The sequence below is a fragment of the Saitoella complicata genome, assembly GCF_001661265.1.
Source record: "Saitoella complicata NRRL Y-17804 unplaced genomic scaffold SAICOscaffold_6, whole genome shotgun sequence".
NCBI classification, from domain to species: Eukaryota; Fungi; Ascomycota; class Saitoellomycetes; order Saitoellales; family Saitoellaceae; genus Saitoella; species Saitoella complicata.
In genome coordinates this window covers 394,906-419,444 of record NW_017566997.1, presented here as the reverse complement: position 1 = coordinate 419,444, position 24,539 = coordinate 394,906, and the positions used below count along the sequence as shown (strand labels likewise).

The following is a 24,539-nucleotide window of genomic DNA, read 5'->3' as shown; positions in this document are numbered from 1 at the left end:
ATACAGTGCAGCAACAGGACAGCGCATACACCCAGGGAGCACTCATTCTTGACCATTACAGCCATGGACGATTTGGATAACGAGCAGAGGAGGAGCCTGGAGCTGTTTCAGGTGAACTTATCTGTGCTGAAATGGTTCGCCCGGCTAACAGATGGTTCACAGGCTGTCACCCAGATCGATGATGTAGATGCTGCCGTCGCACGACTGAGTTCGAGCGATTGGTCTGTTGAGGTGACCAGTATGCGACCCTACACATGGAATCGTGTTGACGTGTCTTACAGCGTGCCGTCGCCGGTGTCTACGATGCTCCACCTCCTGTGTCAGCATCAGCACCGACACCAACACGTACAGCTCCAATAGCATCGTCTCACAATTCCTCGCCATCTCCACCACCAGCGCAACCTGGTCCTGCACCTTCACATCCGCTACCACGTCAGTTCTCTTCAGGTACCGGCCTGCCACAGCCTTCGCCCTTCAGAACACTGCTAAGTGTCTTGTTTTTCCCATTCACCTTCCTCCGATCATTTGCATTTTTCTTGGCCGGTACATTTCCGTTCCTCGGTCGTCTACTACCCTTCTTGTCGAACACTACACCGCGTCGATTGGAGCGGAGGAACGTATCACCGAGGGATCTGGCAGATCGGTTCATCCGCTCTTTCGAGGAGACTTATGGATCCGCACATGTGTCATTTCACGCGGATGGATACTCTGCTGCTCTCGCCAAGGCGAAGGAAGAGCTGAAGTTCATGCTCGTCGTCCTCCAAAGCGAGGAACATGACGATACAATTGAATTTAACCAAGACACACTATGCAATCCTGAGGTAATCCAGTTCGCACGAGAGCAGTCATTGATAGTCTGGGCCGGCTCCATCAGCGAGACCGAGGGTTATGAAGTTGCCAACACTCTCCGTGCGACTCGATACCCATTCATCGCCCTCCTTGCGCCCACCGGCTCACGCTCGCTTTCCGTCCTCCTCCGTCTTGAAGGACCAGTCGGGCCTAGCCAGCTTCTCGCTTCCCTAACCAATGGGATGGCAAAACAGTCTACGTCACTTAACCGGCTTCGTGCTGAAGCTGCTGAGCGGAATGCTGCTCGCGAACTTCGTCAGCAGCAGGATGATGCGTATGAGGCTTCCCTGCGCCGGGACCGTGAAAGAGCAAGCGAGGCAGAGGAAAGAAGGGCAGAAGAGGAAAGGAAGAAACGAGAAGAAGAGGAGAGAGCTACGGAGGAGGAGGAAAGGAAGGCGAAGAGGGATCAGTGGAGGAAGTGGAAGAAGATTCAGATGCCAGCAGAACCAGCGGCTGGTAATGGTGCTGCCCGTATTTCTCTGCGTATGCTCGATGGTTCACGGATTGTCAGACGGTTTGGTGCGGAGACTACGTTGGAGGATTTGTACGCGTTTGTGGAGACGTACTCAGTCGAAGCTGAAGAAGAGACACAGAAGCCGGAGGGATATGAGCATGCGTATGATTTCAGGCTGGCGACGCCGATGCCGAGGAAAGTGCTGGATGTGGTAACGGAGGGGCAAAAGGTATTGAAGGATGAGAAGAGTCTGTACCCGAGCGGGAATCTTGTGGTAGAAGAGTTGGATGAGGAGGAAGACTGAATGGCCAGAGCATCTCTCTTTAGCATTTACCAACGAATTCTGGTTTAAATCATTTGTTCTTTAAATGACGGTGCATTAAGTGATCGCCCTGGCTAACCCCCTCGAAAACTCAACGACCGGGAGCAATCCTACGACGGGACGAAAAAGTCAAATCGACCTTCAACAGCCAGGATGCTCGCTGGTCGATCAATATCCAGCCTGTGCCGGCGGGCAGTACAGGTCCACACCTCCCTCCCTCCATATGCCGCCCTTGGTTCCATCCGTACCTTAAAAGCGGTCAAGAACAGCAAGGATAGCAAGGTCAACAGGGCTGCACTCCTCGAAAACGCCGAAGATGTTTCCAGTACCGTTGTCGCTCCGAACGTTCAGGAATTTCAGTTGAGGAGGTACAAGCCGCGGACACCCGGTCTTCGTCACAGAGTCACTGTCGTCAATGATCACCTCTGGAAGGGCAAGCCGCACCGTCCTTTGACCATCGCCAAGCGTGGTACGGGAGGAAGAAATAATACCGGAAGAATCACTGTTCGTCACCGTGGTGGTGGTGTCAAGCGACGTATCCGTATGGTCGACTTTACCCGCTCTCAGCCCGGTCCTCAGGATGTTCAAAGGATTGAGTACGACCCTGGACGATCTGCGCATATCGCTTTGATTAAGCACCGTGCGACGGGTACGCTTTCATACATTCTCGCCTGTGATCGTCTTCGCGCCGGCGATGTCGTTGAGTCCTTCCGTGCCGGTATCCCGAAAGACTTCTTGGGTTCGCACGGCGGGCAAATCGATCTTGGTATGCTTGCGGTCAGGACCATTATCCGTGGTAACTGCCTTCCCATCAGCATGATTCCCGTTGGTACCATCGTCCACAACATCGGTAACACGAGGTACGGACCAGGAAAGTTCGTCAGGTCTGCGGGAACCTATGGCCGTGTTCTTGCGACAGGACAGGAGGGATACGCGATCGTTAAATTGCAGAGTGGAGAGACTAGGAAGGTTCCGGTGAACGCGTGCGCGACGGTTGGTGTTGTGTCGAACATCAACCACCGGCACAGGAAGATCGGTAAGGCTGGTAGGAACCGGCTCCGTGGTATTCGTCCAACGGTTCGTGGTGTGGCTATGAACGCTTGCGGTATGTCTCCCTTTCCCTTTGATAATGAAAATATTTACTAATTGGTCGTATAGACCATCCTCATGGTGGTGGTCGTGGTAAGTCCAAGGGTGGTAAGGATCCACGATCTATCTGGGGTTTGAAGAAGTTTGTCAAGACTGTGAGGAAGGTGAACAAGTTCGTGGTCCAAAAGAGACCACCTGGTATTAGAAGATAAGGGTGCTAGGGGGGTGGATGTAGATAGGTTTCGCACAAGATTATCGGGAAATTTCACAATCTCAGCAATCATCATGTTTTGGGGCCAAGCATTCGAAGAGCAGCAAATGAAGATTGGAAGTCATACAGTTGCCTTTGTAGGGGCTAGGTTATGCCTACGTAACTTTGAGGTCAAATCACCCACCGATCTTTCCGTCCAACATTAACCTTCCAATCAAGAACCCCCAAGAATCAATATCGAGGTAATACCAAATAACTAAGAACATCCTTCCTCCATCGCAGAAGCAGAAATCAAACTACGGTAGTATTACTAGATTTTTGTCGGCAAAAGCTGATGCTGTCAATTAGTCAAGGCAAGACACTTCGTGTCAAGTGTCGCGTGTATCGTTGTCGTGTGTTGCTAGTATTGTTGAATGTCGAAATGGCCGATTAGGATGATTTGACCTTTTTGAAGGCTATATAGACGTGATTAGCTTCCGTCGTATTCGCAACGATGAAATATGGGGCACATACATGAAGGGCCATCCTCATCTTCGACGTCGTCGAAAGACCTCTTGGTGTCAGATGCAAATGAGTTTTCCGCGGCTTCACCAACAGGCGCATTCTCCGGGTCAAGTGAATCAAAGCCAAACTCGTCGACGTGCTCTGGATCATCATTCTGAACGTTTTCATAATCGTCTTCCTCAGGATATCCCTCTTCGTAGCTGATGAGATCATTGCCTTCGAGACCTATCAAGATGTTAGAATAGTTGTTCGTAGCAGTACCGGGTCGTCGCGCCATACCTTGGTCATATGCGGCAAGAGCAGCCTCACCGAGACCTGAATCACCTTCGGCAACTTCATCGCCAGCCATTTGGAGATTCTCCTCGTGATCACGGCCAAGTAGTTCTTCCTCCTCATAATCCTGCACCTCGTCGTTGGGGAGCTCCACTTCTTGTTGTGTGCCATCATTCGTGTTAACAGATTCGCGAGACTCAATTGCTTCATCGGCCAATCCGTCGAGCTCAGCAGCGGGAGCCTCCGCGAGAGGCTGTGCTGGGACTTCTTCTGCAACCCCACTTGCCTCCGTATTCTGCACATCATTAGCTGGTCCCTCGCTGTCATCCTGGTCCTCCACCACCTCATCTTCCTCTTCCGGATGCTCATGAATGGTCTCAAGACCCTCATACTCTTCTTCTCCCTCGTCAACCCTGCTCCTAGATGCAGCCATGTTTGCCAACTCATTGAACCTAGCGATAAACCTGCTTTTGTATCCCAACTGTACTTCCAAAGGCGGAATGTCCTCAATTTGCTCATTTGCCTTAATGCCGGTGTAGATGTTCACCACGTCGAGTAGCGTCACTTCACGTGAATAGACGTTGTCTTCGGAAATGCTCAATGCGAGTGACGGAAACTCGAGAGTCAACTCAATATCCTGGGGGAGACGATCAGAAACTTCCATTCGAAATGCGGCGATCAGAAGTTCAAGCGGCTCAAAAGCAAGGCTATCGTCGTGAAGAAGAACCTCGAGTCCTTGGTATTTCTCGTTGTTGATGGGTGCAAAAAGGGCGTATGATTTTTGGTTCATATCAGTAAGGACGACGGGGAATAAGGAGGCGTCCTCGGTATCATCATCGTGATCCTGAGCCTCCTCTTCATGTTCGTTCTGATCCGCAACAACCGACTCGGGAGAGCCAACTGTGGCAGAAGCGCCACCAATGTTCGCATCCTCGTGATCTTCCTGCTGTTCTTGCTCTTCCTCGACGTTGGTCTCTAGGGCATCGGCACTCTCGGGCGTCCCTACTGGAGTCCCATCAACGAGGCCCGAGGCAGTCTCGTCCTTGTAAGTTTCTTTCTCCTCGGTACTGATCTGTTCTGGAGTCTGTGTCTCAATTTCCGGCTCTTCGGCAGGATTACGTTCGTTTTCGTGATCCTCGTCCGCCACACTGGCTATCCTAGAATCCGCAGCCGCCTCTTCATCTGGGTTCTCATACTCATACGGATCTTGAACTTCGACCTGATCGTCGAATACCTGTTCGGTAGCCTCGGCTTGACCTATCTCCTTAGGCTCCGTTGTATGTTCAAGGACCGGCGGAATGCCATGAGTCTCCGGATCAGCGCGTTCTTCGGCTGAAGTCGTGGCATCACCCACATTCGCCTCCAACATGTGATCGGGCTCTGGCGCGTCCTGGTGCTCGTTGGCGACTGCTTCAGCAGACAGAGCTTCTGCGTGAGGCTCGTTTGCGGCAGCGACGGCAGGTACAGATTCGCTTTCGCCTTCGACGGTAGAGGCGTAGCCAGCCGTCTCGGTCGGTCCGCCGGAGAAATGCGCGTCATCAAGGCCCATGTCGCCCACTGTCGCAACAACGCCTCGATGATCATGCTCAACATCCTCATGGTTCTCCGCGTCAAGACGATCGTATGTTTCTTCCGGCTGCTCAAAGTCATCGATAGCATCGGGGTAGATGTCCTCAGGTTGTGGTACATCCTCACTGATCACCTCCACATCGTCCTCCATGCTGTCTGAGCCCTCTGCATCACCCAACTCAACATCTTCGCCCGCATTCACGGGGTCTTCTTGCATGACTTCGTCCTCGTAGTCTGCCATCATGTCGTCGTCCGCATCACCCGTAGGTCTATCAAGGACAGTCATTTCCGCATCGCTTGCTTGGTTAAAGTCGTAGTCTTCTTCCATATTCAAATCGCTCTCCAAATCCTTATTTAACGGCGTGTAGTCGGGCAAGTCTGTTGATGACATACGTCCCGCGCTGAAGTCGATCGCTGAGGTCGCTCGGTTCTATTTGTCAGTCACGTTAGTATCAGGTGAGGTACTGTCACTGCGAGCTTGCGAGAGTAAATGCCGGCTCGATGGTTCGAGCAACTGATCGGTATGTATGGTCGCAGTCGACTGGTCTCCAACACGGCGGGGTCCTTGGTTCTCGGGTTGTGGCTGGTGCCCGCTGCGCCCAGGCCTCGGGCTCGGCGGCCGCTACGTGTACCGTCAAACAACCCAGAGCGTCAATATCAATTGCATTTAATCCCGTCTCCTTCCTGAGTTTGTGAAGATGGTATGTTACCTGGAGCCATGGTTGTGATCTTCTACTAATGCTGTATTGCAGGTTGTCCTCGCTGCTTCGATCTGTACCCGAGGCGGAAAGCGTGCGTATATTGCTCTTTCATCCAAATATCTTGCTGACCATTCGTGATGTAGCTGTTCTCTCTCGTCAGTTTCGCGACATGACCAGAACCCGTATCGAAGGTCTTTTGGCTGCTTTCCCCAAGCTCATCGACGCGAGCGGGCAGCACACCACCGTTGAGACCGACAACGTTCGCTACGTTTACCAGCCATTGGACGAGCTCTACATGGTTCTTATCACCAACAAGCAGTCGAACATTCTACAAGATATTGACACCTTGCACCTCTTCACTCAGGTCGTCACGTCCATGTGCAAGACCTCCGACGAGCGTGAGATTGCCCGGAACGCGTTCGAGCTCCTCAGTGCCTTCGACGAGATAGTGAGCCTGGGATACAGAGAAAACGTCAACTTGTCTCAGGTCAAGAACTTCCTCGAGATGGAGTCGCACGAAGAGAAGATTCAGGACATCATCGCTAAGAACAAGGAGATGGAGGCCACGGAGGAGCGCAAGCGTCGGGCGAAGCAGTTGGAGATGCAGAGACGCGAGGCTGCAAAGGCACAGAGACAAAACAGGGCATCCGCCTACGGTTCTAGTGGATACTCTTCTGTGCCGTCGCAGACGTACACACCCGAACCTACCTACGAGGCTCCCAAGCCACAACCATCATACAGCAAGCCCGCTGTCTCGGCACCCAAGGGTAAGGGTATGCAGCTTGGCAAGAAGTCAAAACAATCGAATGTCTTCGAGGCTGCGCGCCAGGAGATCGCAGTCGAGCAAGCTGCGCCATTAATGGCAACGCCAGAGCCTACCGCACAGCCAAGTTACCTCGACGAGGCCCCAGCCCGGCCTACTGACCAAGAGCCTATCCACACCGAAGTCACGGAAACTATCTCCGCTAAGATCAATCATGATGGTGGTGTAGACTCCATCGAAATCAAAGGTGATCTCCAGCTTCAGATTTCTGCCGCGGAAATGACTGGTTTGCAACTGCAGATTGTCGGCGGTGACCGTGAAGGTATTCAGTTCCAGCAACATCCCAACATCGACAAGGCTGCCTTCAATGCCTCGCACGTCATTATCCCTAAGGCAAAGCCCTTCCCTGTAAACAGACCACTGAAGGTGCTGAGATGGCGCGTCCAGTCTACCGACGAGTCTCTTCTCCCTCTAAAGGTCAACTGCTGGCCATCTGGTGGCGATGTCACGATGGAGTATGAGCTGACCTCTTCAGATGCCACTCTCTCCAACGTCGTCATTCGCATCCCCATTCCTTCCGGCGATGCGACCGTGGCGGATTGTACTGGTTCATATGACTTCAACGGCTCTGAGCTCTCCTGGATTATCCCAACCATTGACGCTTCCGCTTCATCGGGATCTATGGAGTTCCAGTGCGCGGATGATGACGCAGATATCTTCCCCGTTCAGGTTGAGTTTGAATTGAGTGAGACCGTTAGTGGTGTCGATATTGGTGATGCGGAGTTGCTTGAGCAGGCAGGTGTTCCTGTTCCATTCTCGAAGACGGTGAGAGTTATGGCGGAAAACTACAATGTTGTGTAAGCGTAGGAATAGAGGAAGGAAATCTGGTCGTGTGTTGCAGCGTTTTGATATACCGATTATTCAATCAATGAAAGGACGTTCATGATAGGTATGTTTGCCTTGTAAACGAAATGAAAACCTTGAGGAATTAGAGTGTTCGAGTTTATACAGGGCGTTCACCATAAAATACCCATAGTAAGCAGTCTACACTGCGATAACACACTCACTGCTAGGGTATTGTACCCCCCTATGTCAGCCAATAAACATGGACAAAAACACGCAGATCAGACGGGGAGTGCCTGCTGCTGATTGACAGGTTGAAGACTCGCTTCAGCGTATCTGGAAGCAGCGCAACGAATTGTCATAAACAAATACAGGGAATGAAAGTCGGCGTGGGAATTCTCCTCAAAAACATATATCTTGATTCAAGGGACAATCACAACAACTGAACAGCAACTGGGAAGATGGCCGAGTGGTCTAAGGCGCCAGCTTCAGGTTTATTCCGACATGCTGGTCTCTTCGGAGGCGAGGGTTCGAACCCCTCTCTTCTCACCATTTTGTCGTTTTGTTCTTCTTCCGAAGTTCCCACGATCAGCCCGTGTGGTTTCGAGTTCGTTAGTCCTGGCGGCAGACGTTTACCTCTCTGGGTCACGTAACACACATCGGCTGATGTTTCTTGCCATTAACCCCACAGTTCAAGGGTAGGCGATGACCTCAACAGCCGTGTGAAGTCCCTATAGCTATGGACCATGTGTATTAAGCCTGATTAATGCCATGCCCCTTAACCTATTATAATCAAACCCTAAGAAACCCGGATTCTGTAAACCAACTACACCATAGGCACAACACTTAACAACCCCATCACAACACTCCCCGCAATAACAACCGCACTCCAACTCCTCTGCCCACCAACCGCCCCACTCGCCGCCGTCTTCGCATCAGCCGTCGTGGAAGCAGACGTTTCACTGGCCGCGGCACCACTCCCACTTGCCTTCGCGGCACCGGATCCGGAGGCGGAGGAGGTGGAAGTGGAGGTGGAAAGAGGCGGGATAACGGCTGTCGTGCGACCGTCTGCAACGGCCCAGGTCAAACTGAGACGGTCCTTGGCGGCTTGTATGTCGCTGCTTGCGGGCGTATCGGGGAGGGAGGCAGAAGGGTCGACATCCCATGCCCCGGACGTCGAGGCCGGACAAGCGATAGAGGTGATAGTGGGGCTGTATGACAAAATCGGCGTCGAGGAAGGCGAGATAGACGCCCACTGAGACGAAAGAGCATAGAAATCGCTCAGCGGGGTCGGGGAACCGTATGTCCCGTACGGCGTCGCAGGCGTGGGATACGAAATCAAACCATAATCATTCGTCTCCTGAATCCACTCATACACCAGCCCCCCACTCCAAACATCCGTCATCGCATCCCCATACAGCACGGGGATATCGGCGAACGTACGCGGTTGTACGACATTACACCCGAACTCGCTGAAGAATGCTGGGATGGGGTAGTCCGCGAATTCGGAGGTACGGGCGGAGTAGCCGGAGGTTGTGAATGTGTCTGAGGCTTGACACCACTCGTAGATATTCAGCCCGAAGAAATCGAGGGAGGAGTTGGAGGAGGCGACGTCGTCGCATGCGAGGTAATCCTGCAACATGGGACGGAGTTGGGCGATGTCGGCCGCGGCGTATCCGACAGGGACCTCACGGTAACTCTTCTCCTTGAGGTACGCCTTCGCATCACGAATCGAAGCCTTGATATACGGCGCAGACGGCGACCCATCCGCGGTAGTAATAACCTCATTCCCACTGAAATACCCCAACAAATTGTCATACTGCGCAAACTCGTCCATCACGCTCTGCCAGCCTGCATACTGCGCTCCAGTCCACGTAGGATCAGATTGGTTGATTTGGGTGGTGAAGGTATCGAGGTCGAGCAGGAGGTAGATATTGTTTTTTTCGAGGATGGACATACAGTCTGTATGGGATTGCGTGGGATCAACGTGGTAGACGCGGATTACGTTCGTGCCGATTGAGGCCATGAGTTCGAAGTCGAGTTCGCATTGGTTGGCGTCGAGGAGGGGGTCTTCGGGGGTACGTTGGTATGCGATACCCTTGAGGTAGAATTGGTCGCCGTTCGAGTCGTAGAATTTCTTACCCTTTGTTGAGATTGTCGGGATGGCGGAGACGAGGCAGGAGCAACCGAGGAGAGCAACGGTAACGAGAGTTGATAACGAATGCATTATTCGGTCTTGGCAGAGTAAGAACCGAAAGTGAAGGCGGAGGGAAGGTGAGTGAGAGAAGGGAGAGGCAGGAGACCAGCCCTTTTTATTTGTTACGGTGGATTACAGGGTCCGAGGGAGATATTTCTATGGGGCAGTTTGGAAGTCCCTAGCTCGCCTAAGTCAAGCCGAGGACTGCCCAAGCGTGCGCGTAGTTGTAACCTGGCATGTTGTAGCGATGGGTTGCCATTGGAAGCAACGGACAGCTTGAATTCTGAAATGTTATCAGGAGAAAAAGTTCAATGATCTTGTCAGCCTTTTGGAAGGATCGCTCACGTGCTCGGGTGGTCGATTACCGAAGTGCGGGGGCCGGGTATGCTTCGCTGTTTGAACCCCGCCTCCGAATCTACAAGACCTCCAGATTCGGTGTGTCAAGGGTATATAACCCAACCAAGATCTCGAATTCAAGGACGAAAACGAAACTCGACTGATCAACCATGGCTACTACATACACCGGGCCCGTCATTCCCGCCGCCATTGAGCCGTTGATCTCTCAGCGTGCGAAGGATCTCCTCCAGAAGGTATTTCTCTTTAATCCTACTCATAACTTAGTAGCTTACGATGAGAATAGGTATGGGACTTCGTTGACACGGAGTGTATCCCCGCTGAGGCACTCTTCCACCACCAAATCAGCACCGACCCCGCAAAGCGCTGGGCATCCTACCCTCAGATCATCGAGGAGTTGAAGGAGAAAGCTAAGAAGGCTGGTCTGTGGAACCTGTGGCTTCACAAGGGCTACAAGGAGGGACCTGGATTGACGAACGTCGAGTACGCCTTGATGGCCGAGATCATGGGGAGGGCTGGTCACGTTGCTCCAGAGGTATGTGCTTGTGATTCGATCTGAGGTCGAAAGACTGCTAACATGATGCACAAAGGCCATGAACTGTGCTGCTCCTGACACTGGTAACATGGAGGTCTTCGCCAAGTACGGGAACGACGCCCAGAAGAAACAATGGCTCGTACCCCTCATGAACGGCGAAATCCGCTCTGCATTCGCCATGACCGAACGCTTCATCTCCTCCTCTGACGCGACGAACATCCAGACCTCGATCCGTCGTGAAGGTGATGAGTACGTCATCAACGGCAACAAATGGTGGATCTCGGGTGCTGGAGATCCAAGATGTAAAATCTACATCGTGATGGGCAAGACCGACGCCGGAAACCCCAACCCGCACAAGCAACAGAGTATCGTGCTCGTCCCTGCCGGGACACCTGGTGTGAATATTGTCCGGCCGATGCACATCATGGGCTACGACGACGCGCCGCACGGCCACATGGAGATGACATTCACCAATGTCCGCGTCCCCGTCTCCAACCTCGTTCTCGGCGAAGGCCGTGGTTTCGAGATCATCCAGGGTCGTCTCGGACCCGGTCGTATCCACCACTGTATGCGCACCATCGGCGTCGCTGAACGCGCTTTGGAGTTGATGCTCCGTCGCCTCACCGATCCCACACGGAAGACCTTCGGGAAGATGATCGGCGAGCACGGAACGGTGCAGGCCGACGTCGCAGAGTCCCGTATGGAAATCGATTCAGCACGTTTCATGGTTCTTAACGCCGCCCACATGATTGACCTCCACGATGCCAAATCCGCCCTCAGAGAAATCGGGATGGCCAAAATCATCTGTCCATCCATGGCTCTCCGCGTCATCGATCGTGCGCAGCAGGCGTATGGTGCAGAGGGAATTTGTCAAGATACCGTCTTGCCCAACTTGTGGACCCATGTTAGGACATTGAGGTATGCGGATGGTCCGGATGAGGTTCATAGGGCGCAGGTTGCGAAGTTGGAGATGAGGAGGGCGAAGGCGGTTGTGCAGAAGATTGAGGAGCAGGAGAGGAGGAGTGCGATGCTTTTGGGGCAGAAGGCGAAGTTGTGAAGATGTGCGAGCATGATTTGTATGATTAGGTGATGCTTTTTGTTATACCCATTTATTCGATATACCACTGCTACTTGCTGCTTTCCCACCCATATGCTACGCCGGTGGCTACATTCCAAGGTTCCCCAAGCGAAACCCAGGTCTTCGCTATGCTGCGAGCCGGTGAACACCTCGACACCCTATGCGCAGTTCCGATACACGCTCGGCCTCGCGAAGAAGTCACTGGGCGATATCCCTCTGACGACAACTGTAATGCAAGACGCTACAGGTTTGACAGCTCACCGATGAGCGTTCATTGGTTCATCGATGCGGAGACCCCAGACTTTATCCCGCACGGCTAAAGCGTTCAGATGTCTATCTATCCGAGTCACCAAAAGGATCTCCTCCCCATCGACTGCTATAAATATCACTCTTTGGGGCAGTTTGACAGGCCAGGCGCAACCGCTGCCGCGGGCGGCGATGCGCGGAAGAGACACGAACGTTGCGTGAAACGATGCCAGAGATCATCCCGTGCAATATAAGCCCTCCCTCCCCCAGTTGATACCTCCGTAGCAGTCCGACCAACAATGACCACCTTCCTTCGCCCAAGAGCATTCGCAGCAGGCGGCATCCTTCGTCGCGGGCATCGGTAGGTGCTTGTGTTAAGCGCACACGGCGTTAAGTCAGTTCGTACACTAGAGACGGGACTAACAGCACGTTGGAACGGCAGTGACGCCAATCCATTCGACCAAGCAAAGAGGTTATTCGCCTCTCGGCCATTGCTGTTCTTCTCAGCCTCGAGGACGCTGAAGAATATAACCGAGGAGTTCCCGCCCGCTCAGCCGCCAAAGGACAAGAGCCCCCTCGAACCCACACAACCCGTCAAGAAACAACCAAGACACGCAATCATGGATCACGCACCTCCCCCCGCTCCCGGACCAGACTTCAAGGTCGCCATCATTGGTGCCGGCGGAATCAACTTTGGATCCGCCGAGGGTCCTTGGAATCACTCTTTCCGTCTCGAGCACAAGCTCGGTCCTCGTCTCAAGGTTACCGCCTTGATTGACCCTCACAAGCCTACGTCCGATAAAGTTCTCGCTTTGAAGCGTCAATCTTTCGTCGAGCAGGCATACGCGGCTACCAAGCAGTACGCTTCCCTTAACGAGTACCTCGCCGAGTTGAAACCCGAGGACCATCCTCATGCCGTCATCATCGGCTCGCCACCCCAATTCCACGGTTCCGACAGAGAAGGCATCGACGTCGAAATTCAGCTCGCCAAGGAGATCCCCGGAGTCGCCCTTTTCGTCGAGAAGCCCGTTTCCATGTCGCCCGTGCCGGAGGCCTTCGCCGTCGGAGAGTACCTCGACAAGGAAAACGTCATCAACTCGGTTGGATACATGATGCGCTACCTCCGCTGCGTTCGCAAGATGAAGGAAATCATCAAAGAGAATAACTTGACTGTCACCGGTACCGTCGCCCGCTACGTCTCCTCCTACGCCAAGATCTCCAAACCATTCTGGTGGACCAAGTCCATGTCTGGAGGTCCTGTCGTTGAGCAGGGTACCCACTTCTGTGACTTGTCCCGATTCTTCGGTGGAGATGTCCTCCTCGACACTGTGCAGGCCACCGCTGTCGAGTGGAACGACCCAGCAGGAAAGCTCTCGGCTATTCCCTTCGACGAGAGCACCATCCCAGAGCACGAGCGTATCCCACGCATGACTGCCGCTACGTGGAAGTACGAGAACGGCGCCATCGGTTCCTTTACCCACGGCCTCGTTCTTCAGGGCTACAAGTACGACACTACCCTCGAGGTCTACGCCGACGGATGGCAGTTGCGTCTCGTTGACCCCTACGACGTGCCTATGCTCTACGTCCGTTCGCCCAAGGACGACCGCGAGGAGCAGCATCACTTCACCGACGACGATCCCTACTTCGGTGAAATTGGTGCATTCATTGATGCCATTGAGGGTAAGGGATCCAAGGATGCTATTTTGAGTAGCTTTACGGATGCTGCCAAGTCCTACGAGTTGTCTTGGGCTATCCGTTTGGCTGCTGAGAGGACCTCTGCTATGAGGCATGGAAAATCCGCTTAAAGTGGATGTAATGATAATGTAATGTGTGAGGATTTGCTTGTTTCAGCTCGACGCGTTGAAAAGATACCAGGGTTGCTTAATACAAATACCATTTGCTCGTTCGTCCAACAAGGACTGGACTACCTCATAACTATATCTTGATACAAACCCTCCTGAACAATGGATGCGTAAAATCTTTGTCTTATTACGATGCACAAAGGGTACCTGGCAACGAAATCCCAAAACTCCAGACCTGTAATGAACCGTGCTATTTACTTTCTTTCACATTCGCCTCGATTGTCCGAGTCCGACACGTTCCATCTTGCCCCATCATATTGTACATTTCAAATACTCCAAAGAGCAAACTTAGTTACCCTTGCCAGCCATCTTCTGCTCCTCAACCAAGTGGTCGCAGTTGATACCGACCATAGGCTCACCCAAGTTCTGGGAAACCTCAGCGAGAATCTTGGCGTCGTTGAAGTGGGTGACAGCCTGGACGATAGCCTTGGCACGCTTAGCAGGGTTACCGGACTTGAAGATACCGGATCCAACGAAGACACCGTCACAGCCGAGCTGCATCATCATGGCAGCATCAGCGGGGGTAGCGACACCACCAGCAGCGAAGTTGACAACAGGCAGTCTCTTGAGGCGAGCAGTCTCCTTGAGAAGGTGGTATGGGACCTGCAAGTCCTTGGCGAGGACGAAGAGCTCATCGTCAGAGGCGGCGGCAGCCTTGCGGATGTCGGCGGTGATCTGGCGCATGTGACGGACAGCCTCGACAACGTCACCGGTACCGGCCTCACCCTTGGTTCTGATCATAGCAGCACCCTCGGAGATGCGACGGAGAGCCTCACCCAAGTTACGGGAACCACAGACGAAAGGAATCTTGTAGTTAAGCTTGTTGATGTGGTGGACGTCGTCGGCCATGGTCAAGACCTCGGACTCGTCGATGAAGTCGACGCCGACGGCCTCAAGAATCTGAGCCTCAACGAAGTGACCGATGCGGACCTTAGCCATGACGGGGATGGTGACGGCCTCGATGATCTCCTTGATCATCTGGGGGTCGGACATACGGGCAACACCACCGTCCCTGCGGATGTCAGCAGGGACACGCTCGAGGGCCATGACGGCACAAGCACCGGCCTCCTCAGCGATACGGGCCTGCTCGGCGCTGTAAGAATGTTAGTAAACGGTACGGATCAACATTCCAGAGCGCTCCAACTCACTTGATAACGTCCATGATGACACCACCCTTCAACATCTGCGCCAAACCAGACTTGACGGCGAAAGAGCCGGCGACAGGGGTCTGGGCACCGGAACCGTTGACTTGCTGCTCAGCCGACATTTTTGGATATACTGGATCTGAAGGGAATGGAAGGACTCAAGGGTCGTTGGTGTGGGGGTCGATCGAGCAGAAATATATCGCGAGTGTGGCGAGGTACCGACTTTGCCCTGTGAGGGCGGATCCCGAGGACTTAGTCATATTTGGCAGGATCGCGAGTGGGGTTTAGCCGCCCGGATCTTCCGAACCTTAACGCTTGGAAATTCCTTAAAATGGGAATAAATTATGATCGCAGACTATCCTGATCCCCAGCTGCCTAGCTTGTCCTTCGAGTCGCCCTTTTTCTGCGGGTCGCTTAACCCTCCTCGGCAGCTGCAGTCCTACGCTGATGTCGCCATCGATCCAGTCGGCAAACTCAGAATTAACTCCTTCTGCTCACCCGCGTCCCAGTATCCCCGATCTCGTACTCGTGTTCACTCGCACGCAGCAACCTCCTTCCATGCCCCTTCCTTCCAGCTCCTGTAATCATACGTACGCCGCCGTGAACCGCCCTGTAGGGCAGACTCAATAGTGACAGTGTTAACATGAGCGGCAAAAGCGCGAGCTGCCTGATGTAACCGAACAACACACCTATGGTAGACCACTGCCGGGTCATTGTTTTCTCGCTCTTGAGAATCACCTCCATCACATCATCCATCTTCCTCTCGATCGCCGCAATCCGCTCCTCCGCGTGAGCGCGGTGCATCGCCTCCTTCTTCTCGTATCTCCTCACCGCGCGTTGAACAGCCTCCAAATCAGGTCTGACACCCTCCCTTGCATCCGCTACCAGTTTCTCCGACTCGAATGCCGAGACCGTAGCGCTGACTTCTCTCAAGGATTTCTGCAAATCCTCCACCTGGCCGATGAGTCTGGTAACACGCCCAGCGGGAGGCTGATGTACCAACGTCTGCAGATGTAGCGTCTTCCTCTCCAGTAACTTCATGGCCTGACTCATGGGCCTCATCTCCGCGGCCAGCACGAAGAGCGTGATGTTGAAGTTACTGACCATACCTTCCGAACTCCTCGACAACGCAGTCCGAATCCAGTGCAAAAGTAGCCCTCCGACAAGAGGTCCAGCAAAGCAGGACAGCAACGCAATGTTCTCCATCATCTCTAGCTGATCGATAGCTTCATCCCGTCTCGTCATAGGTGATAACCTCTCCTCCTCATCAATCCCGGATTCCGACGGACTCGACGTGGTCGTCCTCACGCCATCATCATTCAACGCATCTGACCGTTGTAACTCGATCACCTTGCGTGCACCAGCAGCTTTGTACCATTCCCAAGGAACTGTAAACCTAGTTAGCTTTTGCACATCTAGATTAAAGTCACTAGGCTTGCACACATTTCACGAGATACCTCAGATACATAGCAACAATCGCCATTAACATAAAATCCGTCCAGACATCTCCTCCTCCCGCCCTGCCACCAAAGACAAATCCAAACACCGGCGGAATCAAGGCAAACGCCAAGGGTACATGATGCCATGAATCTTCAGTCGGTGCAGGAGGTTCATCTACAGCCTCCAAATGTGCGGCTTTGGCAGCCTTCTCAGCGGTACCGAGAAGGTCATCAGTCTCCCCGATACTGTCTACCGACCCTTGGATATTCCGATAACGGCGAGATTCGGGGGTGTCGCGATCTTGCGGAGCCGCCGACGGGTAATTCTTGCTGCGACGGCGAAACGACGAATATGAAGACGATGGTGACCCGGACATCGTTGATATGGATGATAAGTCCCTTCCGGTTCTTCTGACTTGTTCAGGGTCTTTGTTGTTATGTAAGCTTCCTTGGTTGATCTGGTCCTTCGGAATTCTCGGGCATGACATCAGCTGCTGCCTGCTTGCCGCGACCGCGATGCGGAGGCGCGTCCCGTTCTCAAACACGGTTGCAATTGGAATTGTAACGAAAATCAATCAACTTCAGCAAATAAACGAAGAGAACTCCAAGTCTTTAGCAAAGATGCCCGCCAGATCTCAAATAAGAAACGCATCCAAAATCCTACTCCATCTTCCGCCTCCGGATCCACAATGTGCCGGGTATAGCAATATTAGCGATTATCGTAGCATCCCCCACAGCCAGCTGTATATTGTCGTGTATTTTCGTCTCTCATGTGTATCATGCATCGCACTCCACTCAATGATCGTCTTCTCCTTCTTCCCTCGCATCCTCCGGAATCTCCAGCTCGGTGTTGTCACAATCACCTCCCACGTCACCCTCTCCACCTCTCCCATTACTCCGCCCTGTCATGGGACTGTTCAAAAACTCCGAGAAACTGATTACACCACCCCTGAGCGGCGTAGGTAACGTAGGACTGGACTTCAGATGACTTTGGTTCAACTGCGACTTTTGTGGCGTCGGCGCTGGTTGTTGGTAATCACGCTGAAACTGTCGTTGACTGAGTGGACTAGGAACGATCGGCGCGTTCAAGCTGACAGGGTTGAATGCAGCAGCGGAATACTGGCCCATCGTGGTAGGACTAGCTCTGGGAATACCTCCCTCATAGCCGACACCAGCACCCACTCCAAACATCCCCGTAGGCGGTGGACTCGGTGGTGGAAACTCAGATGGCCACACCCCCGTCGCAGCATAATACTGGGCAGCCTGATCAATAGTCATTCCCTGTCCACTGACCTGACCCTGCTGCATATTGATACCCTGTTGAACCATCATCTGTTGCGGGTACATCATGCCCATATCTTGGCTCTGCATTTGCTGCTGCTGCTGCTGGTGTTGTTGTTGTTGCTGATGGCCCTGTTCAGGTACCCTTCGCCTTCCATAAATCGCCGCTTGACCAGTCTGAGTTTCCTGCATCTGGTAATACCCTGGTGGCACCATCCCCTGTCCAACATCAAGACTCTGTACCTGTGACCCCATGCCGCCCATGCCCATATTCATGCTGTGGGGGTAGTGACGCTCCTCTTGAATTGAAGGCATGGCATATGCATTCATTTTCGGATTCGACACCTTCCTCCTCTTGATTTCTATTTGCCCTGGTACTTGGAAGGGATTTTGCGCGTCTTCCATGGGGAACGCCGGAGCAGCACTCCTTGCCCGATCCACCTTCTGATGAACGTGCATCGGGAAAGAATCACTCTGTGACGTGCGCACCGGAGGCTCCACGTAGATCGGACTGGGTACATCTTCTCCAGCGACAGGCGATCCAGCGGCTGTGGAAGCAACGTACACCTTCGACTGGGCGTCAATTTCTCCATTACGGAGCCGCTCCTCCTCACGAGCCACGCGGTAAATCTCCTTCAGCAGCCCGGTCTTATCTTGCGGAATGAAAGCGCCAACCTCAGCGGTCGCCAATTCCAATCTGTTCACCGGAACCTTCCCGCATCGCAACATTGTCATCAATAACTTTATCCTCTCCGGCTTCATCAGATGGTCCGGTTCTTTGTGTCTAACATCATGCGGCCACCAGTCTGGTCTGGAGTCTTCTCCTTTGTTGTAGGGATATCGCGTCTGTTTTCTCGGTTCGATGATCTTGATCCATGCCTTCGAAACAATCTTGCACACCATTTGTTGTAGTTGACGGAAACGCGTCTCCATGAACTGCGTGACTTCATCGGTGTTGCCGATAGTGAGAGGCTTGTATTCGATGCTTCCCGACAACGGCAGACCGGCGTCAAGAGAGGCATTTGAACTCTGGCTGAGGTTAAGTGGTGCAGGTCGGTGCGGTTGAGACTGGGAAAGGTGAAGAGACGCAGCAGCAGCGGCAGCTGCCGCGGACGCGGGATGATGGACTTCAGGCATTGCGCCAGGCATCGAGAAAGTCCGGCGGAGACCCTGGGCGCGTAGCTGGTTATTCGCGAGATACGCCACCGGTTGCCTGATTCCCAACTTTGGGGCAGCCGTGGCAAAGTTCATCTTCGGCGGTCCTGCTTCCATATTCAAGCTGTCGTCTTCACCAAACTCTTCGTCGCCACTCATGTCTTCTTCCTTCTCAGCAGGTCCAAACATATCCTCGTAGTTCATCCTTTCCGCCTTCGCCTCCGTCTCTGCAGAACTGTTATGCGCAACAAGTTCTTTCGCCTCGGCGAGAACCTGGTCGTTGAACCATGCCGAGAGCTTTTGTTGAAAGACTTGAGACGCATACATCTCCGAGTCACCACGGGAATTCACCCATAGGATAGCGAACTGAGAGCCATTGATATATGAGGCTTTTCCGAGTGCGCGAAGTATTTGGTCACGTTTGTTCTTGAAGTGGCGGTGTTGCCGTGCCGGGCTCGAGTACGGCTCGACTCGTACTGGTATACGCGGCTGTTCAAACATCGTCAACGTTGTTCCAGGTTCAAGGGTGCGCGCCGCAGTCATCTTATATCGGGACTCACCATATTAAAGTTCTGTAATGATTATGACGCGACTCCCGTAACCCCAATCGTTCCAAAGCTGTTGTGTCTTATCGAGGCTGTATGCGGAGAGGTCTGTGCGCTTTGCCGAGACGTGTCCGAACGCGCGGGTATAGAGATAGGCTGCGGGGAGTACAGATATGCGTAGACAACGGCTTCACAAGGGCTCCAATACGGCTGTATGCTCTGGCTTCGTCGTCGTAACTGGCCGGGTCAGGTATGCTGGTTGGCTGGGTATGGTGTAGTGTTTGTGCTCCGAGTCGCATCTCGCCGTAAACAACAACGGGCGCACTGTGCCGGCGCTAAGCTTATATACTGTAATTACTAGACGCCAGGGGTAGATCCATGTGCAGCACCGTGAGTGTATGGGAAACAAACGCTGATGTATTCAAAGTCCATGATCCCTCGCAGTATACTTTCGTTCTTCCGGCGTGACCCTTCTATTTCTTGCCTCCCAATCCAGCCTCCTCCACCAGCGCGTAAAACAACGAATCCTTCATCTCCAACAGGTTCGCAGGCGTGTCGAACTCTGCTACCCTTCCAGCAGACAGAACGAGAATCTTGTCAGAATCCATGATGGTGTTGATGCGGTGAGCAATCGTGAGGATAGTCCGGTCCTTGAACTCGCGACGGATAGTTTGTTGGAGAAGCTGATCGGTCTCGACATCCACCGCTGCCGTCGCCTCATCCAGCACCAGCACCTTGCTTGGCGTAAGCAATGCTCGGGCAAGACACATAAGTTGTCTCTGTCCACTAGACAAGTTGCTTCCTCCTTCATTGACAGTCGCTCCAAGCTTTCCAGGCATCTGCGCCACGGCATCCTTCAAATGACTGTGCTCGAGGACCTCCCACAGCGCAGCATCGTCATGGACACCCGCCGGATCGAGGTTATCTCTGATCGTCCCCTCAAACGCTTGAGAGTCCTGAGGAATGATCGCCAACCTCGATCTCAAGTCATACAACCCAACATTACTTGTGTTCACTCCATCCAACGAGATGTGACCATCTGCGGCTTCAATCAATCGGAACAAAGCCAGCGTCAAACTAGACTTTCCGGCTCCAGTACGCCCAACAATACCGATTTTTTCGCGTGCCTTGATAGCAACGTTAATGTCCTTCAAGACAAGAGGAAGTCCATCGCGGTAACGGGCAGAGTACTTGTGGAAGGCCAAGTCACCCTTGGATGGCCATGATGGGCTCGGGCGGTTCTCCTCAATCACCCTAGGAGCCTCAGACGGCAATCTAGAGTACTCAAGAACTCGCTCAACAGAGACAATGTTGGTCTCAACCTCCACAGTCTGCCTAACAATCCAGTTGAGCGACTGCGTAGTCTGCAAAGCGTAACTCATAGCCAATCCAACAAGACCTGCCGAGATACCAGACGTAATCAACGTGACCACACTCAACGTTGCAGCAGACAAGATGATAATAGAACCGATGAACTCTAAGCGCACCGCCAACCATCGGTTAGCTGAGATGGACGGGAAGTAAGCGCGCTGGTTCATGTCGATCCTGAAGGTGTTCTCAAACTCAAATCGGGTCTGCTGGTTGTAAGCACGAATGGTTGAGATACCACCCAAAGACTCCTGGAAGTGAGCGTAGATAGGCGAACGAGTGGTACTGTCAAGACGCTTCAGCTCTCTCGACGTCCTCAGGTAGAACCTCTGGACATAGAGATAAACTCCGGAGAGAGGGACAATGATGGCCAAGAATGGCGGAGTAGCGCGCGTGATAACGCCAATGACGAACAGAACCTGAACCGTAGTCCTGAAGAACATACCGAAAGTCCTCATGAGCACCTCATCAATCTTGTAAACGTCGTTACTGAACCTGTTCAAGATACGTCCAATGGGAGTAGTCTCGAAGAACTGCATTGGGCTCCTCATGATGACCTGGTACGCCATATCGTCGTGAAGCTTAGTCGCGGAACGGATACCGCAAAGAATCCAGAGAATAAGGGTAGAGACAACAGTGAGTCCAGAAGAACCGACGCCGAGACCGAAGTAAACAGCAAGGTACATGCCGAAGCCCTTGTTGCTTCCCTGACCCGAGTTGACTTCAGCCCAGTTCTTCAACCACACGTTACCAGCAACAGATCCAGCCTGGGACGCGAGCAAGAACAAAAAGTAAAAGAATACACCGTAGCTTGAGCAAGACTTGGCGTATTCCTTGTACACGTCCCACTTCACTTTACCCTGCTCCGAGAACTCGCGAGCTTGAGCAGTGATCTTATTTGCCTCCTCATCAACAACTCGACCACGAGGCTTCGAGAAAGATGCAGTAGATGCTCGTCTCAACGTAGCACCGGTATCACGCCTGTTGCGATCCTTCAAGGATACTCCAGCTGGGTCCGAACAATCTGAGTCAGCAGCAGCGACGGTCTCAGAACCAGAGTCCTCATCGTCCAGGACTTCATGCGCCTTCTTACCAAACTCAGTGATGAGAGCAGCAAGCGAGGACTTCGCAGCCATCACATCCTCGTAGGTACCGCTCTCCACAATCTTACCTTCACGGATCATAGTGATAGTATCGGCCTGAGACAACACCGGGATAGCATTCGTGGCCAACACCCTAGTCTTAGTAGCGAGAAGACCCTTGGGACCGAGAACATTGTCAATCAAGTGACGACCAACATGAGCGTCGACAGCAGACAGGGGATCGTCAAGCAGATAGACATCAGCACGGGTGTACACAGCACGAGCAAGCGACAACCGCGCCTTCTGACCACCGGAAAGCGAGATACCCTTCTCACCAACCTCAGTCCGGTCACCATCAGGCAAACTCTCGAAGTCCTTGACCAATGCACAAGCTTCAATAGCCTTCTGATAAAACTCAGGGTCGTACTTGTGCCCGAAAAGAATGTTCGCCTTAACAGAACCGTTCATGATCCAGGGCTGCTGCGCAACATATGCGACGCGTCCACGAACGATAACCTCACCCTGAACCTTGTGCAAGTTGCCCAACAAAGACTCGATGAAAGAGGTCTTTCCGGCACCGACGCGACCAACAATGCAGGACAACTCACCCTTTCTCGCAACGAAGTCAACGTCCTTGAGGGTAGGCTCATCCATTTCGGCGTTCCACTGGAACGTGGCATCCTCGACACGGATAGTCTCCCCGCCCATCTTCGTGTTCGTAGGCTCACGACGGACAGCATCAGGCTGCACTTCCTCTGCAAGGAGGAAGTCCTCGAGACGGTCGACAGCCACACCAGCCTCAACGATACTCGTGATGACCTGTGGCAAGATGGCAAGCGGGAATGTCAGCAAATTGAACAAAGCCAAAGCGGGGAAGACGATATCGGTAGTAAGAGGCTTGCTCTGTGTCAGCACGAAAACAGCGAACGTCGAGCAAGACACTAAGAAAGGAGCACAAGCCCAGGTAAAGTTCGAGCAAGCGTTGATGACACCAATCTTCCTCAAATTCTTCAACTCACGGTCGTTTCGGACCTCGCGCAACTTCTGCATGAATGCCGGTTCCCACGCATAAAGCTTGATACTCTTGATGTTGTTCAAGATCTCAGTCATCAGGCGCGTCCTGCTATCCTTGTTGTGCATTTGCTCCTTCTGCATACGCTTCATCAATCGTGCGAGCCATGCGTTGAGCGGGATCATGATGATCATGACAGCCAAACCAGCGAACATTGAGAAGCCGACAAGGTTGTAAAGGGAAATGAGACACAATGTAATCTGGAACGGCGCGGACCAGACGATCTGACCGTTCTGGCAGAGATCACCAAGACGCTGAGTGTCTACACTCATCAGGTTCACAATGTCACCCGTGGACTTCGTCGCACGTCCATCGTTGCTGAGGACAAGCGCCTTCTTGTAGATAGCGGAGATCAGACCGACACGTGTACGCATACCGGTCTCAAATGCACGCTGGAAATACTGGTGAAGGAACATCGTCTGAAAGAGCGAAACAGCAAACATCGAACCTGCAATGGCGAAGCCCTTGACGTACGAATCGGGATGGTCAGAGGTGTAGGTGTTGACGAAACTGATCAACAATCGGAGGAGCTGCGGCTGAGTGAATGCAAGGACATCCTGTGCTAGCTTGAAGAAAGCAGCAACAGCGTACGGGCCGCCGTAAGCCTTGAAGAGGACACGCCACAAATTCACCTTCTCCTTGAGCAGCTCCTTGTCCCAGTAGTACTCGAGACGACCCGCCAGATACTCTGCTGAATCCTCCTTACGCGTAGTCCAGAGATCGTTCTCCGTCAGGAAAGTGTTGTATCCCTTTTTCATCATGGGGGTCATCCATGAGAAAGTGATCTTGGAGAAGATATTCGCATACACGAGCGGGCTCGGGTCCTCATCTTCATCAACAAGATGGTAATCCAGGTTAGCCTTCGGGATGAACGACTCTAGGCAGAAAAGAAAGACCTCCAATCCAAACCCGATGACATAAGTGATGAAGTAAGGCATCCACGACCGCTGAACGTCCATAATGACAAGATGCCTCAACTTGAGAGCATCAACCACAATTCGTCCCAGCCAGAAGAAAAGCAAAACAGCACTCGCAACACGGGCTCTAGCATGCTCCAACACGTGAATCGCCAGCGCCGCGGTGGTGGCCAATGCACCGAGCATCGCGCTCCAAAACCTAACATCATCCCAGAAAGCCTCGATCCTGAGCGCATACAAAACAGAAAGAACGACCTGAACCGCAACAATCGCATGCGCCAAGATTACTTTCGCAGAGTAATGCCAATCCGCCTTCACCGGAACCGCGGATCGTCGAAGAAGCTGCCACAGCCTGTATGCGCCAAAAGTAAGAATAAACAAGTTGACAGCCGAGATAAGAATGCCCTCGTAGAAACATGGTGTAAAATCCAACCGTACGGAGGAAATTGGGCCCCAACCCTCGGAATTGCGACAGAAAGCAACGCGTCTCACGGCGTCATGATGCTTCCCGTGCTTCATCACCGTCTGCAAAGCACCGGTAGCAGAGAAATCCATGGTAGATCCCGTCTATATGCTTCGGTAGGTGTGCAGTTGATGGCCGAGGATACAAGCAGGAGGACTTGAGCCTGGCGAGAATGACGGCGGAACAAAATGCCCAGTACAGCTGCAGTAGGCAATTCAAGCA

The 24,539-nt window shown here is 52.9% G+C and overlaps 11 protein-coding genes and 1 non-coding gene across 12 annotated transcripts; 6 read left to right on the top strand and 6 right to left on the bottom strand.

Moving 5' to 3' along the window:
- Positions 1-17: 17 nt before the first annotated feature.
- On the top strand, positions 18-1,607 carry SAICODRAFT_18038 (UBX-domain-containing protein; the record flags this gene model as incomplete). Its single annotated transcript, XM_019165890.1, has 3 exons — positions 18-111; positions 163-231; positions 282-1,607. Exons 1-3 carry the CDS (start codon positions 64-66, stop codon positions 1,605-1,607), a joined length of 1,443 nt encoding a protein of 480 aa, XP_019025618.1. The 5' UTR covers positions 18-63.
- Positions 1,608-1,778: 171 nt separating this feature from the next.
- SAICODRAFT_6243 (mitochondrial ribosomal protein of the large subunit) lies at positions 1,779-2,926 on the top strand (the record flags this gene model as incomplete). The annotated part of the gene is made up of 2 exons (XM_019169910.1): positions 1,779-2,730; positions 2,784-2,926. The coding sequence occupies 2 exons, from the start codon at positions 1,779-1,781 to the stop codon at positions 2,924-2,926; spliced, it is 1,095 nt and encodes a 364-aa protein (XP_019025617.1).
- Positions 2,927-3,311: 385 nt separating this feature from the next.
- On the bottom strand, positions 3,312-5,806 carry SAICODRAFT_18036 (uncharacterized protein). Its single transcript, XM_019165889.1, has 3 exons — positions 3,709-5,806; positions 3,439-3,654; positions 3,312-3,380 (listed from the first exon to the last, which is right to left on the bottom strand). Exons 1-3 carry the CDS (start codon positions 5,660-5,662, stop codon positions 3,355-3,357), a joined length of 2,196 nt encoding a protein of 731 aa, XP_019025616.1. The 5' UTR covers positions 5,663-5,806; the 3' UTR covers positions 3,312-3,354.
- Positions 5,807-5,919: 113 nt separating this feature from the next.
- On the top strand, positions 5,920-7,596 carry SAICODRAFT_90255 (coatomer subunit delta; the record flags this gene model as incomplete). The annotated part of the gene is made up of 3 exons (XM_019171688.1): positions 5,920-5,972; positions 6,024-6,063; positions 6,116-7,596. The coding sequence occupies exons 1-3, from the start codon at positions 5,970-5,972 to the stop codon at positions 7,594-7,596; spliced, it is 1,524 nt and encodes a 507-aa protein (XP_019025615.1). The 5' UTR covers positions 5,920-5,969.
- Positions 7,597-8,033: 437 nt separating this feature from the next.
- SAICODRAFT_t46 lies at positions 8,034-8,127 on the top strand. The gene has a single exon. It is a non-coding gene; the product is annotated as a tRNA-Leu (tRNA).
- Positions 8,128-8,713: 586 nt separating this feature from the next.
- On the bottom strand, positions 8,714-9,751 carry SAICODRAFT_39424 (glycolipid anchored surface protein GAS1; the record flags this gene model as incomplete). The annotated part of the gene is made up of 1 exon (XM_019168612.1): positions 8,714-9,751. A coding segment is annotated over one exon (1,038 nt), but the record flags the coding sequence as incomplete, so codon positions are not given.
- Positions 9,752-10,201: 450 nt separating this feature from the next.
- SAICODRAFT_77999 (acyl-CoA dehydrogenase NM domain-like protein) lies at positions 10,202-11,810 on the top strand. The gene is made up of 3 exons (XM_019171094.1): positions 10,202-10,365; positions 10,416-10,664; positions 10,720-11,810. The coding sequence occupies exons 1-3, from the start codon at positions 10,282-10,284 to the stop codon at positions 11,719-11,721; spliced, it is 1,335 nt and encodes a 444-aa protein (XP_019025613.1). The 5' UTR covers positions 10,202-10,281; the 3' UTR covers positions 11,722-11,810.
- Positions 11,811-12,608: 798 nt separating this feature from the next.
- Positions 12,609-13,793, top strand: SAICODRAFT_54629 (uncharacterized protein; the record flags this gene model as incomplete). Its single annotated transcript, XM_019169302.1, has 1 exon — positions 12,609-13,793. One exon carries the CDS (start codon positions 12,609-12,611, stop codon positions 13,791-13,793), a length of 1,185 nt encoding a protein of 394 aa, XP_019025612.1.
- A 345-nt stretch (positions 13,794-14,138) lies between these two features.
- Positions 14,139-15,117, bottom strand: SAICODRAFT_54680 (vitamin B6 biosynthesis protein; the record flags this gene model as incomplete). The annotated part of the gene is made up of 2 exons (XM_019169308.1): positions 14,139-14,943; positions 14,999-15,117. 2 exons carry the CDS (start codon positions 15,115-15,117, stop codon positions 14,139-14,141), a joined length of 924 nt encoding a protein of 307 aa, XP_019025611.1.
- A 181-nt stretch (positions 15,118-15,298) lies between these two features.
- On the bottom strand, positions 15,299-16,386 carry SAICODRAFT_211526 (uncharacterized protein). The gene has a single exon (XM_019166383.1). It carries the CDS (start codon positions 16,238-16,240, stop codon positions 15,476-15,478), a length of 765 nt encoding a protein of 254 aa, XP_019025610.1. The 5' UTR covers positions 16,241-16,386; the 3' UTR covers positions 15,299-15,475.
- A 653-nt stretch (positions 16,387-17,039) lies between these two features.
- Positions 17,040-19,519, bottom strand: SAICODRAFT_211582 (uncharacterized protein). The gene is made up of 2 exons (XM_019166384.1): positions 19,431-19,519; positions 17,040-19,359 (listed from the first exon to the last, which is right to left on the bottom strand). Exons 1-2 carry the CDS (start codon positions 19,431-19,433, stop codon positions 17,230-17,232), a joined length of 2,133 nt encoding a protein of 710 aa, XP_019025609.1. The 5' UTR covers positions 19,434-19,519; the 3' UTR covers positions 17,040-17,229.
- Positions 19,520-19,888: 369 nt separating this feature from the next.
- SAICODRAFT_54409 (putative ABC metal ion transporter) lies at positions 19,889-24,373 on the bottom strand (the record flags this gene model as incomplete). The annotated part of the gene is made up of 1 exon (XM_019169285.1): positions 19,889-24,373. The coding sequence occupies one exon, from the start codon at positions 24,371-24,373 to the stop codon at positions 19,889-19,891; it is 4,485 nt and encodes a 1,494-aa protein (XP_019025608.1).
- Between the last annotated feature and the right edge of the window lie 166 nt (positions 24,374-24,539).